This window comes from Bacillus rossius, chromosome 2 (genome assembly GCF_032445375.1).
Source record: "Bacillus rossius redtenbacheri isolate Brsri chromosome 2, Brsri_v3, whole genome shotgun sequence".
In the NCBI taxonomy this organism is placed as follows: Eukaryota; Metazoa; Arthropoda; class Insecta; order Phasmatodea; family Bacillidae; genus Bacillus; species Bacillus rossius.
In genome coordinates, this window is record NC_086331.1 from 79,063,309 (window position 1) to 79,085,777 (window position 22,469).

At 34.8% G+C, this 22,469-nt stretch overlaps 1 protein-coding gene across 4 annotated transcripts in view; it reads left to right on the plus strand.

The window, feature by feature from the left end:
- LOC134529395 (mucolipin-3-like) overlaps positions 1–22,469 on the plus strand; it is a 167,406-nt gene that overhangs the window by 87,636 nt on the left and 57,301 nt on the right. For all 4 annotated transcript variants that reach the window (XM_063363416.1, XM_063363418.1, XM_063363417.1 and 1 more), the window contains exons 9-10: positions 8,007–8,114; positions 10,087–10,209. In XM_063363416.1, coding sequence (XP_063219486.1) covers positions 8,007–8,114; positions 10,087–10,209 — 231 coding nt within the window. The remainder of the gene's footprint in view (positions 1–8,006; positions 8,115–10,086; positions 10,210–22,469) is intronic.

A 22,469-nucleotide genomic window follows, 5' to 3' on the forward strand; every position in this document is an offset into this window, starting at 1 on the left:
ACTTTCTTGAAAGCCATTTTTTCCATCAAAGTGTTTTTGTCGTGTGTACAGACATGAAACCTTTTTATGTTGTTCGATAGTGTTGTGTTCTTCAGTGCCGGTTGTAGAAATGAAGCGTGTGACAGAACAATGTGTATCTGGGTCAAAAAAAAAAAAAAGAACGTTATTCTTCAGAACTTTCGACCAAACTATATAAAAGAATGGCCATGCTTGTCATCTTCAAATGTTTTGGAACGCCACGCTTTTTGTAATGTATGCACGTGTGACTTTTCGATTGCGCATGGTGGAAGGGATGACTGAGGACGGCATATTGAATCAAAGAAACATGCAGAACATTTTAAAGTCGTGACGAGCAATAAATCTATATCGTCGTTTTTCGCTACATCTGAAGAAACGAAAGTAACAAACGCAGAGTTATTGTTTACAAGTTTTTTTGGTAGAACACAATTTACCAATAGCAGTAGCCGATCATTCGGATAATTTGTATAGAGCTATGTTTCCGGACTCAAAAATTGCACAGAAATACAGCTGTGCGAGAGCAAAAACATCTGCTTTAGTGGAGTATATGGCTGGTGAAACTAAATTGAAACTGTTGAATCTTTAGTAAGTGGACCATTTGCTTTAGCTACAGATGGGAGTACTGATTGTAATGCAGTGAAGATTTATCAATTAGTTGTTTCACAACTAGAAATGTTACACTTCAAAAATGAATTAAAGAACAGTTATCAAAAGTTGTGTGAAAAAAATGTTTGAGCACTCGCCACTGAAATACCCCATTACATAAAACAAAACACAGACTGCATGTCATTGAACGGGATGCTATAATGTAAAGTGACATATTTAAAATGTATTTGTTATTTAACGAACTTCCGTATGTATATAATGAAGAAAATACAGCAGGGTACTAAAATATGAGTAATCTCTTTCTATAATATATTTTTTCATCAAAAGTATGTTTTTTTTTTGTAATTGTAAATATCAGGGAAATTTTGAATTTTTAATCAGGGAAATCAGGGAAAAATCAGGGAATATTTTTGGTGACTGTGAGTGGCCACCATGAAAGGCAGAAATTGTTTGGGCTTTAAATAAAGTAGTTACTCATGGGTCTTCACGTGGCTCAGGATCAAGTTCTGAACTGTTTCCGTACATGTTCCCCGGTAGTTTGATTGCAAAAAATTTCATGATGCAAAAGGACAAATTGTCCTATGTTATTACTTATGGTCTTGGACCTTATTTTCAAAGTAAACTTGTAGATGAAGTAAAAAATGCACATTTTTTTGCTATTTCCCTCGATGAAAGTTTAAATAAAATTAGTCAGAAAGGTCAAATGGATCTGATTGTACGTTTCTGGGATAAAGATTGCAATGCAGTTGTGACCAAGTACCTGACATCAACATTTCTTCAACGAGCAACAGCAAAAGATTTGTTGGAAACTTTCACAACTACTATGGCCAATCTAGGTTTGCCCCTAAATCACATTTTGCAAGTATCTGTTGATGGGCCTAACGTGAACTTAAAGTTTTTACGTGACTTGCAAGACAGTATTGGTAACGAGCTGGATGGAAATGGAAAGCCTTTTGATACTGGAACATGCCCTTTACATGTTGTGCAAGGGGCTTATAAAACAGCACACACTACAGTAGGATGGAAAATACATGCATTTTTGCGATCTGTGTACTATCTGTTCAGGGATTTTCCGGTTAGAAGAGCTGAATACACTCTGAAGACTGCTTCTGAAGTTTTCCCACTCAAGTTCTGCCAAGTTAGATGGGTTGAAAATTCAAGAGTACTTCAAAGAGCCATTGAGATGTTTCCATCACTTGTGAAATATGTCAGTGCAGTAGAGAAAAATCCCCCGAATTCTCAGTGTTATGTAAGAGTGAAAGAAGCCTTGAAAGATAAGCTATTATTTGCAAAGTTGGAATTTATTCTATCAGTTTCATTGCAGCTAGAGCCTTTTCTAACGAAATTCCAGTCCAATGATGCTTTATTTCCGCTGCTCTATCAAGATACGTTGTCTCTCTTGATAGGCATTGACACTCGCATCTTGAAGAAAAATGTGGTAGAAGACATCAAATCGGGTGTTCAGCTGACAAATGTTGATGTTTACAATTCAGATGTCTTGAAAGCTGTGAGCAATATAGATATAGGATTTGGTGCCAAAGCAGCATGCAAAGACCTTAAAGAGGTTGTAGTGTTGTTGTTTAGAAATGAATGCAGGTGTTACTTACAACATATATTTTCAAAGTTTACTGTGAAGTCTCCACTGAAAAGTAAAATTGTTAAAGGAGCATCCTGTTTATCGCCTGAAGTCATCAGAAGTAGTCTATTAAGAAACTCACGCATTACCACTGCATTAGACATTTTTGTGTCAAATGGACACATGGCTCCACATGTAGCAGACTGCATCAAACGAGATTACTTGATTGTTTGTGACAATGCAGCTGTTAAAGATGCTATAGAGACATATGATTGGAGGTCTCAAAAATTGGATGCCCTTGTTTTGGAATTAATTTCTATGGCGAAGGTGGACAATGCTGCCCTGATTCAGTTTTGCAAGAAGATTTTAGTTATGTTTCATGGCAATGCTGCAGTTGAGAGGGGGTTTTCAGTGAACAGAGAATGTCTGGTAGAAAACTTTTCGGAAGCCTCTTTGATAGCACAGAGATGTGTGTATGATTCTGTTCATTCAGAAGGTGGAGTTAAAAATGTCCAAATCACTAAAAAAATGATCCATTCTGTAAGGAATGCATCTGCCAGGAGACAGGAAGCACTCAGGATGAAAAACATGAAGAAAGATGAGGAAGTAGAAGCAAAGAGGAAAGCCAAGTCAGAACTGAAGGAACTGCAAGCTACAAAACGCAGGATGTTAGAAATGCATAAGGAGGAAATGACCAGCATGGAGGATAGGATAACATTTTTGAAAAAGCAGCCTTAAAATTATGAATTATGTTTCTATCCATATCCACAGTGCAGAAACACATAGGCCTACAAATTTAAATATTAACTGTCAGTGTTTTTTGGCCAGTGTTGAAATTGTGGTCTTGTATAACAACTGCTAACACCCGGGACTATTAAAAGGTAAGCACATAAAACTGTGTAATATTTTTTAGTATATTTTGTTGCTTTTTCGTTATTTTCAATAGTGTATGTTATTACATAGTCAATAAGTTGCATTAAAAATATTCCTTTTTTTTGTGTGGTATAATGTGAAACGTTTCTGAAAACTTTTTACCTAAAAATGAAACGTGTAATTCGAAGTATCAACTTTTCTTGAAAAGGTCACCAAAAGGTCACCAAAAAGTCACCAAATTAATTTTTCTGTTGCCTGTAGACACCCTGTTTTATAAAGCCCCAGAGGAAAAAACCACATGGCGTTATGTCAGGTGAACATGAAGGCCAGCGAAAAAGAGCTCAGTCACTACAACCAATCAAACGATCAGGGACTTCAGCTTTCAACCACTCTTTTACAAAGAAATTCAAGTGGGGACCATATTCATCTGGCTTTAAAGCATGTAGCAATTGCAACCGGTATAGACACATGTGTAAACTTGTTTGTAAATCTTCCACATAGTCATCTTTAGCAACTGAAGTTCAAGACTTGCGTTCCGAACAGATTTATTAAGACTGTGCAGTAAAGATGCTATGACATGGTCAACATCCTTTACAAACACTTTTTGTCATCCCGTGCTTTTTCCTTTACAAACACATCTGGTTGTTTCAAATTACCGCAACCATCGGCGGATGTTTTTGTTACATGGGAGATCACAATTAAACTTTAAATAAAATACACGTTGAACTGAAATTACAGATTCACTCTTAGCAAATTGCAGAACACAAAACAATTTACGCTTAAAAGTCACCATTTTTGGTAGGTGGCGCTGCAAGCGAGAAAACAACAAAGGCTTAAGGGTTATTCTATATGCTAGCAGTTACAGTTTAGAGCATACTTTTCCATTCATTCAAGCAACATTTGGACTAGACACAACCCACACCACAGTTTTCCACCCCCATAAAAACAGTTTTTTCGAACTTCTGACGCCTACTGCCTGGTGGAGGTAGAATACAGGGATGACAGGGTGAATGATGGTGGGTTGGGATGACTGAGATGGGTGTGGAGCTGCACACTAAGCCATAGTGTACATGAGGAGGTGGATGTTCTCAGGGTCATGATGGTACAGAATAATCAAACATTGGGAAAAATTGAAAATAGTATCTAGTTTATTGAACACTCAGGGGGAAAAACTAAAAGCAGGTTTAATGAAATGGAAGACAAGCAAACTACTTTCAGATGTAACTCCCATCTTTTTCACTACAACTAAAATTACCTGAAACAAGTAAAATTGTAGAGAGAGGAAGTTGAAACAGTATGAACTCAAGTCACCTATACTAATACAGACTTTATAGAACAACTGTGAAAAAAATGGTAATTTATACCAGGTAAAAAACATAAGCAGGTATTGCTAACTTTTTAACATGAAATATAGAATGACATGAAACTACATTGAGGAAATCATTGGGTTCTAGTACAGAATTTGTTTATCATCAACCATAAAATTAGAAAACAAGAACAAGATAAACAGGAACAAGATAAACAGGAACTATGGTAGAAACAGAAAAATTATTTTTAGCTATACCAAAAACATAATAGGTAAGGTGTGAAAGGACTAAAACCAGTTTTTATAGTAACGATTGAAGCTACGATGCTTTACAGTTTATATAAAACTGTAATGGAGCAATGAAACATTTTTAGGATAATATTAAACTTATGCTCAACCAGTTTTTTTGCTGATTAGCATGGTCTAGACTAGGCAAAATATAAAGAACATCAGTGGTGTGATTATGATAAGACGAGAGAACTATTTGTACATCAATACCGGAAAGTATTTAAACACGTTAAATTCCTTGTGTTTTTGTTTTTAAAAGTCACCCTTGTGAAGGTTAAAAATTGTGCATTAAAAGAAAGATTTGTATTACATATTGTACATTTTTTCTCAGGTAGATTTTAGGATAACATTTAGAGGTTGTAGACAAACAAGTTATTAGGAGCAATAACATTAACATGACTTGACAATAACAACTTTAGGAACGCATGAAAATAAAATAGTTGTCTGGGCAGCCTCACTGCTAAAGAGAAGTAAATAAACAACTTTTCTTTTGCCCGCTCAGGCTTTTGCTAAATATTTAGCAAGAATACTATCTTTACCATGTCGAAATTTCCTTAAATGTAGTTTTTATATTAATTATTTTCATTTGACTTAATTGTATTGTTCTATTGAAGCCAGGCCTAGGCACTAGACACACGGCCTGACTCCAGTGAACATATATAGGAAGGTTATGGAACCTAACTTTGCGGAGTTTGTAGCGTATTCAAAGAAAAAGCTCGGAAAAATAGAATTTTGTTATAGATGATCTTTAACAGCTTCAACATAACAATTTACGTAAAGATGTAATAAATGCTTACAAATATCTATACATAAGATACAACTGTTAAATAATATATGTTACAAAAACGTTATAAGCTCTTACACCGTAATTCTTAATACGTTATTTTACAACAAAGTAACATCCATATAGAGTCATGAAGAAATACAAAGCTAGATATGTTTAGCGTAAGGCTACTTAAATATAATTTACACATTTATGGGCGGAGTACATGGCTAGCAGTTACGAACCAAGTAACCTACACAACTATTAAGCAAAACCTCACATATATACATGTGCGACACATCGCGTTTTAATAGACATTCAAAAGAGTAGATAACGCATCGGGCACAGAAGAATAGTTTAAAGATAATACTGATACAAAACAGCGGGCCGCTAGGCTGAGCAGAGGGCTCTTAATCATCCAGGATCCCTACAAAGGCAAGTGTAAGCGTGGCTTGACGTGACGCGTCGCTGGCCATCATAGCAGTCGCGCACAGTCGCCTAAAATCTTAGACGTGAAAAGAGGGTAAGCTATCGATACGCAATTTGTATGACCCAAGTAAAAGACACTCGATGAAGCAATATTAAGCACGGAAACATACAAACTAACAGGGACGCAAGACTGAAAATTATTAATACGACTGGCCGTATCCAAGATACCAAGAGACGCGATAACTACGTGCGAACAAGAGTGTCAGGTTGAATTCGGACATGGCTTCGCCGAATGCCGCGGAGGAAGACAAGACTGATGCCCGATGGACTGTCAACAACTCCTAATGAGTGAAGACAGCGACGAGTGCTAATAAGCGTGGGCTAATTTAGCACTGGAAACTACTACACCAGCAATGATGGTGTAGCGGCGGGCGGGGAAGGAAAAGACAGCAGTGGGGTAATTAAGGGAAGGAAGGAGGTGGCAGGGTGGGGGAAAGGAGGGGAAAATAGGAGAGGAGCGCTGTGCTGCGGCTGGAAGCAGAAGCGTCTGCTTCACTATTGAAATGTATTTATACAATTTTTTTTTTAATTCGTCTAATTCGTAGCTCTAAATTATAGTACAGCTCTAAATTATAGCACAGCTCTAAATTATAGCACAGTCTGAATTATTTTGGCAATTGGCTTGGCTTTCTTGTGTTAGTACATCATAAAACCTGTTAAGTTATAAGAGTTGAAGCTTAATTTTGCAAAAAAATATGTCACTGAGAAATTTTAAATGTACACCAATCCCTCACTTAGCACGACTAATGCATTCCTAGAAATGTTTGTGTTATCTGAAATCGCATATTCTTAAGGATTGGTCTCCATAAATAGCAAGGCTAATTTACTTAATGTGTTCCAAAATGTGTAGGGAAATATTCTTCACTTAATATAAATCCGTAGAATAACACTCAATGATAAATATGTCACACCATTTATCTTTATAAGCCTACCATTGAATACTTTATATGACAAATTCGACACAGTGTAACGGGAGATAGTTATCATCAGTTGGCTGGTTAACTTGCCCGCCCGGCCGTGACCTACAACTCACGTCGCTTACCTTTCCGCAAACTTTCCAAACCATCCTTTACTGGCAATGAAAATTATATTACTTTCTGGATATTAACATTTTCATTTTTCAAAAATTAAAGTGCTTATTCGTGTATCTATGCTTGGTTCACATCAATCCTGTCAGGCCCGTGATTTTTTTTCATTGCACCATTAATTTAACAACCTTTTACATTTGAATCATCTGTTCATTTCTGTTCTGGTATCTAATGTTAAATATATTCTCACTAGTACAACCAACAGCATCAGACTTATATAAATGTTTGATAGAGTCCTTATTTTGTACGATTGTGCGCACAGTTGACTTGCTTAAAACTAAAGTGCGACCAATATAAGTGTGGTCTTCATGACAATCTGCACGCCGTAATACTTACTTGAACTTGAACATGAAGCATTATGCTCTCACTTGGAAGCCGCGACTCCTCTATGATTCCAACTACAGGTACAGTACAGTTACCGGCAGATGAATGGGCAGACATTGCATGTGTTTGTGGGAGTTCCCTGCCACTGGCTAGACTGAATTTATCACGGCCCAGTCTGAGGCCGGGAGACAACGGTACGGCATGGCGGCATACGCGCGGAGGAAAAAACATTTGGTCCTTTACACTCCATAGCTACAACTTAACTTGCCATAGCTGATATTTGTATAACAGCCGATAGCATAGTTAGACCTGCGCGCGCATCTCTTCCCCCCTTGTATGGCTAACTGTATGCCATGGCACATCTGTTGTTTACAAAAGTTGAAACAGACTTCATGGCATCATACCAACTTTTTTTTGCCTGCAGAGAATTCGCGCTGATATTTACAGATGTGCTATTCAAGACTGGGGCAGTAAAATTAACATCGCTCTAATTGAATTCACGCAATCTGAAGACGTGCTAAGTGAGGGATAGGTGTACAAAAATTTGACAGTGTTTGACAAAACAGTAATATCAGATGGATACATTGTTTTACCCTTAATAAAGTTCTTGACTAAGAGTTAAAAATTTAAATATATTATGTCATGCTTAAATAAGACTGTGTGATATTTCAACAGCAATTTGCAGGTGACCAGTGGAATATTTGCAGTGTCTTCTTGGGCACTGGAAATCTGTTGGTTTGGTTTGGAGTTCTGCGATACCTTGGGTTCTTCAAAACTTATAACGTAAGTAAAACTATGCATATTGTACTGTAATATACTATTTAATGATGTAAAATTATCTTACTTATTACATTTAATTTAAAATAAAAAATATAATTTTATATCATTTGTGAAACATCTTATCAAAATGACGATCATGATCAAGGATTTATATTTAACATAACTGTGGGCACATTTCTGTCATGAATAAGTGCATTTGACTATCCAGTTTTATGCACGCTCATAAACAATACAAAGTCCACACTGCCAATTATTTAATAATTTTGTTTCATAGTGAGAAGCACTCATAATAAACTTCTATTTATGTGATTTGTGTAGGGTGATGGTTGTGGTATATTTAGAACTTTTTAAAGAAGAGGGAGACAGGCACACAAATATTTTTTTAGAGTGAAAAGTGAAAATGTTTTCTGTCTCCAAAAAAAAATTTATATAAATTTTTGGGCATTTATTTGATCAATTACTCAAATTGTTTGTAAGAAGTTTAAAAATATTACTATTTTGATTAATCAGGGGAGTTATTTGTCAAATTTTATAAAATGTATTCATTTTAATCAGCAACTTGGTCACAATTTTTAGCAAATGTAGAACAGTAACCTTGAAAATACATATGCAAACTCAAAGGTATTGTTTAGCTGGGTGTAGTGCCGCCATAAATGTTTGAGTATTTATGATATTGATTTTACACATTAATTTAAAGTGAAACAAATGCATACCATATTCACTGAGAGTAATTTGTAGATTTTTATTAACATTTGTATTCTATATTCCAGTTTTAAACTTATATTCTGGAGATTTTTTTCATGAAATTATACATTAAAAATTTTTCTTATAAGCAATATTAATAACTAATTAAATAAATGGAAATAAAGTTATTTAAAACTTTAGGTGAAATATCAATATTTATTCACTTTTAAAATTATTCAGTCTTGACTAAGTACAAAACTTAAAATGAAAGATAAATATAAAAGTTAGTGCAGTTCAAATGCAATAAAATAGCTGCAAATAAATAGAAAAATGAATAAGTAACTAGTACTTCAATTTGACTATTTGTAGAAAGAAGTTGTTTTTGAGGTTTTCCTACAATTTTCAGTATAATTCGTATTTGATTATTCATTTCCATGCTTTCTCTTACCTACAAGTGTACTCAAATCACTTAAACTAAAATGCTTTAACCATAACCCTTCCATTCAAAGTATACCTTGCATATCTCTAGTTGTGGCTGCCTGCTGTGATATCACCACTGTAGGTACACAGACTACCCTAGAATATTGGCATTATGCATTCTATTTGTTGCTATTTCATTTGTGAAGTAACATTCTAATGTCATGAATTTGACCCCCTGCTCGCGTGGGGGCGGGGGGGGGGTGTCCAACCAACAGCATGCTCTGCACTTGAGTGGACGTGCTTAATACCATCCTAAGACTCATTTCTAATTGATATAATAGTGTGTGCTTTTGGAGATACAAACCAAGGAACAATTATTTCAGAATATAAACAACTTATGTACTGGCTCAGAACAGTTGCCAACTGATGCTGTCATCATCACCATGGTGGACTGTTTAAATGAGGGATTGTGAAATGTAAACAATGTGTTAACTCTGTTGATGTGTTGAAGGTTTGTTAATTTTTTTCGTTGTTTATTAAGTGGAATAAATGGCTTAAATTTTAGTTTCTGGACTGTTGGCGGTGGCTAGTGATTTACAGCAGCCATTCCCACTGCTTTAAATTGTGCCATGGCATTTTGCTAACACTAAAGTTGTATAAAGAGCATAAATTACATTTTTTTTTCAGAGTGTAAATGTTTCAAGTTGTAATAATTTATTCATACCAGTAAATTAATTATTTCAAAAATAACATAACTTTTTGAATTTGTGTATCTTATTTAAAAATACATAAATTGATGTTAATGTGCCTTGTGAGTACCTACCTTTTTTAAGATTTATGAGGCTGTGTATTATTTTTTTTATGTTGCCAGGTTGTCATTCTCACTTTGAAGAAAGCAGCACCTAAGGTTGCAAGGTTCTTGCTATGTGCTTTGCTCATATATGCGGGATTTACATTTTGTGGTTGGCTCATTTTGGGTCCATATCATATGAAGGTAAACTTGGAAACAGATTTTCTTCTGGTATTAAGTTTATGATATTGTTAACCTTTAAGTTTTTCCTTTAAAATGTAATTAATTTATGTAAATTTTTTGAAAAGATGAAAGACTATTTTAAGTGTATTAAATATAATTTATCTATGCATTATAATGATATATAATTAACACCTATGTCACTATAGTCACTAGGGAAGGCTGGAAGTTAGGGTCTTAATAAGAAATAAGTAATCTTTAAATTCTATGTTACAAGAATCCTGTTTTAATTCTGCATATCAATAACTGCACACCCACTGCACAGTGATGTACTGCAGCGAGCTACTAGCCCTAACTTGATTTGAACCGAAAACTCCTGCACACACACCCTGATTCCTACACTAGTAATCATGCAAATCATGGCTCAATGACTTATGACTGGTGGGTGAATCGCAACCGTCCTCTCTACCTCGTGACCGGCTGCCAGCACGGTGCTGGCTGACTTTGCTGATGTGACACTGTAGTATGTGGGGGAAGGGGTATCCAGTGAACTGCATTCCTACTCTTAGTGATACATATACTTGGTGCAACATAAAATATTTATATTCAGTGCCTGTTAGTGTCATTACATAGTTTAGATTCTCCCTCAACCTTTTCCATTCAAAACTAGCATTCTTATTAAATTTTGAACACCAATATATGTTTCAAGGAAGATTATTAAAATTTAGTTAGTTTTATTTATTTAATACATTAATTGGTGTCAGAATCATACATATGGTAGTCTTTTGTGCAGATTTATTCCATCCAAGTTATTTTTCAAATTTACTGAAAATATATTAAGAAAAGCTATCAACTCTTTTTCATTAAAAAGTTAATTAACCGTACAACTTTACCCAAGTTTTTGCAGATATTTAACAATGTTCACTGACATTTTATAACCAAATACCTGTCTCCTTAGACTTCCACGTGGGTATATGTCTTCCAAAATACTATATTAGAGAGGAGGGACGTATATTTCAGTCAAAACATTATTGAAACTTTGATGTAAAACATTTGTTCATTGTTGTAATTTTTAAAATAATGTTAATTTCACCTACTTCAACCTTGAATGTTCCTTGAGTACCACAAGGGTCCATGTTTAACTATAGAATGAAACTATAATTATATAAGTCAGTTTCATTGCTTAGGTTTATTTTAAAACATGAGTGTTGACTCCACAAAATCTTATTTGTGATTCACTTTATTGGATTTTCTATAAAGACTTGAAAATAACAATTTTAATCAAATAACATAAGTTATGGGGTTGAAACTGTAATCATGAAATTTTTATAACCAACCACTTAAATATGAAGGCTCTCACATAAGAATATAGTAAAATTCTGTATAACTCAAAATTCTCTATTTCAAAATCATGCATAATTTTGAAAAATTTTAGTGGTCTCTTGAATGTCTCATCTAGTCAATGTAAAAAAAAAAATTTGTGTGCCTAAAATTTAATTTGTATGATAGAAATTAAAATTCTCATAACATGTAGTTAAAATATGCCACATTATACCTTTTTAGTAGAGGAGGAAAGGAGACTGTTTACAGCTTTGAGACTTGTTTCATGGCAGAGGAATGGATTCTCTGGCCATAAAAGTGTCCAAACAAATCATTATTGTTTCGGTCCTAATGCATAAGAAATGGTACCTTTTAAATAGCTCACCTAAATAATGTTGATACATGAACAAATTTGTGGAGACACTCACTGACACTGCAGTTTTAGAGACAATATTTCGAGCACAGTATGAAAGGTTAACTTCAGTTTTCAGCAGCCGACTAGCATGTATTAGGAACACTGCAAAATCATTGAATATAAGTAATAGAGAAAACAGTTATTTTATGTGTGGTTAATATATACTATGTAGATTTTAAAAATTTGTAAAAAATTAAAAACAAATTTTGAATATTTTTTTGTTATTTCATAATGAATATTCTGTGTTTGATGACAACTGCAATTGCAGTGTATAGGCTTAAACACTTTCAACTGATAAGCTGTTTTGGGCATCTAGCAATTGCCTCGCTATTTGTTTAAGTGATTGGCGTAGTTTACAATTTGGGGAAAATAGTCTAGAACAAATATGTATTATTAATAACCATGCAAGTTTATTATTGTTTTCCTTTATAACTGTCAAAAATGTGAAATACTGTAACGGGGCACATGCCCGTTATATCTCCGCCTATGTCAACAGTGAGTTACTAGACTCTCGTCAGTGAAATAACCTGCAAGCTCGTATGATGCAACAGACACGGACTCCGGATCAGTGATTGCAATAGTTTCCTGGCTGTATAAATATGGTCTCAGGTTTAGTGACCGTTACTTCCAACGATTATATAAGGCCGCCGAGATCTTTTTTTAAATTTTTTAAATTTTTTGTTTTTTAACACTCAGTCCCTCTGGGGCCAACAAACAGGAGGCGTTCATTAACAATCAACGGTGCTAGAAGTCAGCCAAGACAAGCCCAACGCAACCACAAAAGAGGGCGATGATGTGCTGGTCAGTATGACTGTTGACATGGTGTGACTTGTCGGACAATGGCAGTAAGCAGTGTAGAGAGACTCGTCTATGGATCAAGGTTTGGAGTCCTCCACCAAGGAGTAGCAACTTGCTGGCTGAGTTGACATCCAAAATTTGGAATGCTCAGTTCCTCCAACGAAACGATCCTCTACACCATGACAGGAGTAGCTGGTTCGAGTTTACTAGCAACGAGTAGTCACTCGCTGGATGAGTTGACAGCTACAAAGCGAGTGAACTGAAATTCCACCGATGAGGTGGCAAGCAAAGTGAGGGTCCAGGTTGCAGTCCTCCACCAAGCAAAGTGGCAAGGATGTGAGGGTCCGCATTGGAGTCCTCTTTCTGTGAGCGACTACTCACTGGGCGAGTAGAGGTACTCCAGCCCACTGCGCTGATATGACTAATATCACGAAAACTAGGGGGGGGGGTGTTTGCTGGTTGGAATCCGCTAACAATGACCCCCATTCGCTGGCCCAGTGCCCATCTGCAATGGAGAAGTAGACAAGGCCATTGAGGAATTATCCCGATGACCAGCCTGGCAGCACTGCTCCCTGAGCTGTGGTCCGTAGAGGTGGACAAACGCGACAGACAAGTCAGCGAGGTGCATTATTTGTCCCTGGTAGGCTGTCACAAACCCAGCGCACCTGGAAAGGCTGCGCAAGACCAGGCAAGTAGCTTCATCAGTAAAAGAGCCACGTCTCTTGGCGATGGTTATAGAACTCACTCCTTGGTCTTGGATTGTAACAATAACATGCATATTACCTGGAGACTGTTTTTGAACTGAGCCAGGATAAACTTAACGTAATCAATGTAACTTAAGTTTTGACAGGGTGGCCACTCACCGGGAAAACCGGGAAAACCGGGATTTATCAGGGAAATCACGTTGATCGGGAATTATCAGGAAAATGTCAGGGAATTTTTTTTAAAACCGGGAATTATTTGTGTCATGTATATTTCCGCAGAGCTGCCAACCATTACGGATTTAACACGGAATTACGGAAAATCGCCGGTTTATTACGGAAACGAGGCTTTGTGCTTCATGGTAACGGAAAAAAAATTCCGTTTCTGATGTGCGTGTTTCGTGAACGTAGTTTGAATACATCACGTGATTGCGCAGATAACGGAACTAATAAATGTGCGCATGTACTGTCGAAATAAGTAGATTAATTCTTGTGTCTTTTAATATAAATTGTATGGTATTACGTCCTTTGTACGATACAACTAGTACATATTCTCTGACTTATCGTTTGTTAGCTACTTACATCACAATAATTTTTGTATGGTACTTTGGCTAACCTGTGTTGTTTTATTTACTTTCTTGAAAGCCATTTTTTTCATCAATGTGTTTTTGTCTTGTCTACAGACATGAAACCTTTTTATGTTGTTCGATAGTGTTGTGTTCTTCAGTACCGGTTGTAGAAATGAAGCGTGTGACAGAACAATGTGTATCTGGGGCAAAAAAAGAGAACGTTATTCTTCAGAACTTTTGACCAAACTTTTCAAAAGAATGGCCATGCTTGTCATTTTAAAATGTTTCGGAACGCCACGCATTTTGTAATGTATGCACGTGTGACTTTTCGATTGCACATGGTGGAAGGGATGACTGTAGATGGCATATTGAATCAAAGAAACATGCCGAACATTTTAAAGCCGTGACGAGCAATAAATCTATATCGTCGTTTTTCGTTACATCTGAAGAAACGAAAGTAACAAACGCAGAGTTATTGTTTGCAAGTTTTCTAGTAGAACACAATTTACCGATAGCAGTAGCCGATCATTCCGGTAATTTGTATAGAGCTATGTTTCCGGACTGAAAAATTGCACAGAAATACAGCTGTGCGAGAACAAAAACATCTGCCTTAGTGGAGTATATGGCTGGTGAAACTAAAAGTGAAATTGTTGAATCTTTAGTAAGTGGACCATTTGCTTTAGCTATCGATGGGAGTACTGATTGTGATGCAGTGAAGATTTATCCATTAGTTGTTTCATTTTTAAATCAAACACAAGGTAAAATTTGCATTGTACTGTTATCACTTGTTGAGAGTACAGACAACACATGATATGGTATTTTCTCTGTGCTGAATAAGGTATTTGAACGTTTTGGAATTTCTTGGAAACATTGTGTAGCATTTGCATGTGACAATGCCAATACTATCATTGGCACAAACAAAGATGTGGTGGCATTTGTTAAAGAAAAACATCCCGCTATTGTTGTGCAAGGCTGCTCATGTCACCTCATTTATCTATCTGCTAAAAAAAAGCCAGTGCACAGCTAACAATTAGCATTGAGACATTTTTGGTTAATATTTTCTATTACAGTAAACTCTCGATTATCCGTGTTAATTGGGACCTTCCGATGCCCGGATAATTGAATGCCCATAAGAAAACCAGGATAATCCGTTTCACCACTTAAAAATTGTGTATTTACTGGCAAAAGAGTGTCTCTTCAGTAGAATTCTATGAGTACAAGCAAAGGCTTTGTATACCGCGTCCCAGCTTATTGGACCGTAAACAATACTGGCACTGTGTTGCCGCCATCCTTCTCCTGTCCCCTTTATTGCTACGGGAGGGAGAGCGGCGGCAGTCCCAACTCAGCATCTCCCTCCACCCTTTTAAGGGGCCTCCCTAGTAGCTTCAGAAGTTAGCGGAACACTATGTTTTTTAAATAATGATGGGACTTTATTGATCGACACTACGAATCTGAAAATTTTTCACCCACGAGAAGATACTACACGAACTGTCTGTGTACTTTTACATTTATGTTTTTTTCTATCAAAATATGAAATAAAAAATCACCAACTTGTCCAACTTTGGGGCCATTTTATACTGCTTAGGAGAATGACAGAAAAAAAGTACAAGTCTAGAAAAAAATGTAATTTTTTTCTGAAGAAATTCATGTATTTAAAACATATAGTCATCGCTTTGAATTCCGAGATATCTTTTCCGCAATTTCTGCAAATCTTGAAAGTTTTCCACCGTCTCGTGCTGCCGCTCGGCGAAGCCAGCTCGCAGCCACAGCACAGGTAGCGTGGTGGTGGACCCTGGCCCGGGGGGGAGGCAGGCTACCTGTGTGTGCGTGCGTGCGTGAGAGGGAGACAACCCACAACCGGCACCGGTAAAAGATAATCCCATGACAGAAAGAAATTCTCAGAATTGCTTTTAGTGTGCCTCGCCACAGTACCATGTGCTAGACTTACTCTGTGACTATATTCGTGTATCTCTAAAACATTGCTTTTGTTTAAACTACAAATATCCTAAAGCTTACCATACTAGATCATGTATTACGAAATAAAGTATTGAAACTAATCAATCAACACATTGAAAGTTGTCCTACAAACTATTTATTGGTGGCTTTACAGTCTCGCTAGCTAATTCGACAAAAATTTTATTTAACTTTTAACATGAACATACACTTCAGTGTTTTCCTTCTATTTTTAATAAATATTCAAAAAACAATTATTATACTACCCAATATTTTTTTTAATTATTTTAGTTTTCCAAAATGATCTTACACATCTTACAACGCTGAAGAAAAATTTATACTGGTATTAACCAAATGGTTAACTATTTACAAAAGTTTTCATACTTAAAAATGTAGGTTCATATAAAATGTATCTTAAACTAAAAGAAAAATCATATTTTGAAAACTAAATGTTATTTTTCTATGCTTTTTGGCTAGATAGATATCTGATGGTCTTCTCTGTTTTAAAAATGTTCATGGAATGATAAATAAAAAATAAAAACAAGGGAAGATCTATATTAAATAAGCTAGTCAGGAGTATATATATGTTCCTCCTGGCGCAGGAGTCACGAGGAGTATTGAAGATGAGGTCAGTGACCGATCGCTCACATATGTAATAATGGATGGTACGTTATTAATTACAAAATTCAAAAACCATTTGGAAGTTAAAAAGTATAAATAGTGGCAATGTTTAATGAAGATGACGTAAATTTTCAGATAAACTTATTTCTACAGCTCGATTAATTAATAAGGCCAGGAAATAAATTTTTTACAGCAATTATTCAAAATTATTAAAATTTTACAAACCACAATTAATTTATCCAAAAACAAAAATTAAGTAAATATTGCCCATACATTACAACATCCATGAAAGAACCTTGCAAATTATTTTTTTTAGATGCATTATTTTGCATTCAAGTTCTTTTTGTTTAATACTTCACCTACTTATAATTGTTACATATTTGGCACATGGTCCGTCACGCCCAATTAAAGGGCCTGAATTAATAGAACGCGTTTCTAATCAAATTTCACGCCTGTTACTTTACCTGCAACCCGGAGCAGTGTGACATAAATTATTGTACACTCGTGACGTTGGCAATCAACTTAAATATTTATGAGTTAAAACAAAACATAACTATAACGGATAGTAAAAAAAATGTAAAATTTTGAAATCTTGTTATGTTTTTATATAGTACACAAAGCAGTTAAACCATAAATTATTTGTTGTTGGAAAAAAAATCCGTAATCTTTCATGCTTTTTTCCTTGATTTTTATTTCCAGATATTTTCGTTCTAGAAAAAAAATTAAGGTAGCCTTATTCCAAATTTGTTATGATAGACGTTTGTTAACTAAGAATATAAATTCGCTTTACAACCACAGCTTGTACACAAGTCGTAAAAAAACATGGGTTCTACTTACAGGCCGTATTGAACTTATTAGGTTTATGACAAACACAACAGCAATAAACATATGGCTGAGTCTGCTTCCATGTACACTTTTTTTTAAGCTATCACTTTTAAAGCGGGTAAAGTATACCTATCAAGTAGCTTAGCATTACCCAAAGTGAATGTCGTGCTCCAGAAAATGTTCGAACTATGTAATATTTGCATCACTGTTGCGTTACAGACCTGCAACTTTTTTCAGTGCGCGATGTCACTCTTATGTAAAAATATGTCGTGTTTAGCGCAAACGTGTTCGAATGAATCCACATCGAGCTGCCAAAGAATACCTATCGATGTCGGCAACCTACATAAGTATACAAACCATCGTTTACAAGTGTATTCATACGTAAGTATATAACTGGCGGCGGGCCATGATGCAGTTGGTTCTTCGCGTACAGTCCACTGACGGGATAAGAAGCGTCAAAGATCTTATATGGCTATTCTGTAAACTTGTATGTAATTTCACTGCCTGCTTTAGACAAACAACATCCATTACTTTCAGCTTTGGCTTGAAAAGAATTACTCCGGCCGGCTTTCTTATAAGACTTATTTCAGCTCCTCGTGCGACCAGTGTGTATAATTTGTCCGCGGCCTTATCTTTGTGTGAAAGTTATTTGGAAGGGAAGTTGTGTTGGTAATGTTATTGTTCATCATGTATTACATAACAATTCGACTTAGATACGCACATGTGTTTTTAAAATATAGGTATGTTTAATAACTTGCAATACAAAGTACCCATGTGTTGAATTTCATGTATTGAATTTTTTATTACATTATGTACGAACATAATAATTACAATATTTCATAAGAAATTTTTAACACTTTTTACAAAGCACTCTCTAATTTCTTCCACACCTCATGGTTAACCTTACTATTTTATTTCATGTTTCAGTTGATTTGAACTGTTTGGAATCATAATATGACTGACAATGAAGAATATTAGTTTCAGTAAATTTTATGAGAGGATTTACTTATTACATTAAATATACCTCAATTTTTACCTCAAAGGAAAAAGTTGCATATCATTAAATGATAAATATTTGTTTCCCTTTAATATAGTTTATGAACATAACTTATTGTGATAATAGGCCTACCTATTAGTTAAATTGTGTTTTTGCAATGCTCTCCTATTGCAGTAAAATTCTTGGGCAAATTGAATAGCATATAGTCGATCTTTAACATAAGCTTTAGAATACATAAACGTAATAAATTATGTTCTCGTGATTTTAACAATTAAATATTTCTTCGCATGAAAAAATTAATTAACTAAAAAAATATTTCAGTAAATTTATACTCAAGGACTAAAAACGTTTATTTTAGTTTTAAGAAATATTGTATGTATGTATACTTTTCTGAAAAAAATATATTCAAGAAAACAAATTTTCTTCTTTTTTATTTTGATCTTTAACTTACTTGACAAGCAATATTGAACTTCAACTTTATACTTTCGGTATAGCACTTTTCGATTTATTCTTCTTCAAACGGGAATTAAATGTAATGAATAAATAGCATTTTCCTCTATAATTATTGCAGCCGTATACTGAAAAGTTTAACTTTCCTTTATTTGCATGACGCGGAACTCCTAACTAGACAAAACGTTTGTTATTTATTTTGAACGTAATATTTATGTTTCCTTTCGAACTTAAATGAAACTCTTAACATTTAATTTCATCAAAAGTTATACAATATAAGTATCAAGTTAAAATATTTTTAAGTGAAGTTGTGGCTATTTTGTTGTTGAAAATGACACTCTGAAGTTTGAATGAAAGTGAGAAATGATAAAATTATATTTGTAGTTAAAAACAGATAATTCATTTCAAATTCAATCTTTTGTACATGCATATTGCCAAATAAATTCCAAAATATATTAAATTCTATGCATTTGAATCTATTAGTATATTCTGCAGCATTAATTCCTATAAGCAAATACTTATTACGTACAATGTACTTTTAGTCCTGTCGTATAGTTATACAAAATGTTTTATCAAAATTATTGTTTCGTCTATGCGGTTATGGTTGAAAAAGATAAAAAGTAATTTATATTATTTTTAAATTCGGTTGTTAGTAAGAACACGTATTTAGTGTAATATGACATACATTACTATCGATAACTCTATTTTAGATTTATCTGTCTATGTTATAGGTATTTCAACTTGATTCTTTTTCTTCGGCTTATGACAGCAGCAAATTTTGTTTTATCGCATATGTAATGTTTTTATGTTTTGCATATTATAATTAATGAGTTAGTATTTGTTAGCGGGTGAGGCTTTTTCACAAATGGACGCGTTCTTGGCGGCTAGCAGGTAGGACGCGTGTATTACGCAGGCTGGATAGGGAAGTACGACTGCGGGCGAGCTCCATGATAGAAGCAACGGGAGTAGTAGCACTCGGCTATTTGTATAGGTTGGGATAGCTGTGCGAATGGTAGAACAGACCACGGGTCTATGGTGAGGAAAAAGGTCCCAAGATCGACATCCCGACGATGAGACCGTTTACGAACTGTCGATGGATCATCAGGAAAGTCAATAACTTGTTCAGAAACTTGAGTCCCTCTTTCAAAATTCAGTTTAATACCTGGAGATGACTATATTCGATGTTCTACCAAGCGAAGCAAACTCTTAATTCATTACTAGTTGATGTTTAATATTGTGACGCAAAATAAAATTGTGAATTAGCTTACTTTGCTCATGCCAGGTTTTACAAGATTGGTCAAAGTTAATTAAATGAATAAAAATTGTGTCCCTTTGCTGCTGGCTACCCGCAAGAAATTATCATGGTGAATAATAGATAATAATTTTAAGTCGACATGGAATATTATATGATTTTTATGGGATTGTGTTTTGGTAATGGTGTGTGTATTTATAAGAAACTGTCTTGTGTATTTTATTACATTCACTTCACGAAACGAATTGTCTGAACGTAATGTTATTGTTTGTTTGTTTCAATATTTCGTTTTATTGAACAATAATACATAGTTTGCCGCTTCGAGCGACTACAGAAATGACAATACAATTAGTTTACAGTGTTCCAAACATTTTAGTTTCCTCTACTGTAAATGGGGCGAATATGTCTTATGTTATGTTTACTGAAACAATATCATTATACATGCTAAGTGAGATGTTGCGATTGAGTAGAAGCGAAAATATGTCTTAAAACCCTGGTAATGCTATGAATTCTATTCATTAGTTTACTCGGTGATCCGCAGGGTCTGTTGTTATGACTGAATACATGTGCACTTCCTCTATGTAGCGTGGCTTCATTGAGATGAAAGCATAGCTCACGTTGATGAAATACTTATTAATTAAAAAATAAAAATGTTATTTTATGCTTCAATTTCTGTTAGTGTCGTACACAGATTTAAAATGTAATGCAGAGTTCCTTAGTTTTATGTATATCGAAATTTGCTCATGTGTAGAGTAGTTATTAAAAGCATAAAAAACATTTATGACGAATTGTTGTGTATTATTTCCATTAGGCGTAACCATGAAAATAGATAAGATTTTATCATTATGTGAAACCTACATTTGAAATGTTGGCGTTTAAATATTTATAAAAGCGTGTGAACTCTTAAAGCGCTATTTATCTATTTAGGAAGTAGGTAGTTTCTTTGATTTTAGAAGGGCTTTTTTAACAAACAACAAAATTAATTCAAAAATTTGAACTACTGCAAGCAAAAAATACTTTATTCAATTTTTATTTTAAAATTAGCCTTATATTCTACCTTGCTTACACTTTATTATCGAAAAGGATTTTTTTTTGACAGAGATGAATACCGTAAATTAATACACAAAACAAACATGTTTTCGTATGATACAATAACAGCTAGTGACAGTGACGAAACCAAAATTATTTTGATAGTTTGTATAGAAAATCCCCAACAGTAGTGGTGGTATATGTAGGGATTTCGTTGTAGATGGGTACTATTTCACAATAAAAAGGAGTTATCGTCAATTATCAAAGCAGCCATGTTTCGTATCTTCTTTGACAGCCTAAATACAGCACCAAATGACGTACTTGGCTAAAAATTAATTCCAGCTGCATGTGTACATTCCGAGAGGAGGGGAGAATCTCAGGGTGGCCCGAACCTCCCTGAAATAAAAAAAAAGCCCATCGGAGGGGGCCCGCTTGGATTTGCAAAATCTTCACGTTATCGCGCGGGCCTCAAGGGAATCCTACAGATTTTCGCCCGTGATTCCAGCTATACATTTCACTGACACCTTGAGCACAACAGTCAGTGCACACTGAGTTCTTACATACCACCCGCACTTGTCTTCGATAAAATCTGAACTTAGGTGGATTCAGCATGACTGACTAAGCCTGCAGTCTGAATCCACCTGTAGGCCGCTGTTGCAACAGCTAAGAAATTTACACTGCTCGTAAACAGTCTGTATGTAACTCGGAACGGGATTCCAGTTCATTCGTGTATATTTATTCATCATATTATGCAACGTTAAAGTCATTAAAAAATATTAAAAAAAATAAAATGCTAAACATGTAATAAGTGCCAGAAAATAATAATATGCTGTAATATTTAGTGTAACTAAATACGACGTGAACCCTAGAATACAAAGTTGACGATGTGTCGTTGGTGGGATCACTTGTTTGTTCCTGACATTTTTTTCTCTGCAGAATTTTAAAGTGAGTTTGACATGCACTTTTTCTTCAGGAAGTAAGTTAAAAATTTGTTTGTCGTTATTGCGATTTCAAAGGTTGATTTGTGTCTAAGAGTAAAAATATTTAATATTATTTTCATCATTTTATTCCCAGTTTTATTACTCAATCTATTAGTAGGACGTGATTTCTCGTCGCGGTGCGGAAGACTTTTATGAATGAAAGCATAATGTTCGTGCAAAACCATTCATCACACAAATGTCAGTTCTAAAGTATAACGTTGTAAATTTTTTTTTAATTATAACAATTTTTACAATTTTTTTTCTGAAAACACAAGCTAACGCATCAATTTTTGGTGACAATTTTTTGTAATGTATGTAAATCTATTAATTATGTAGAACATAATTAAAAAATAAAAATAAATGTTTTTAACAGA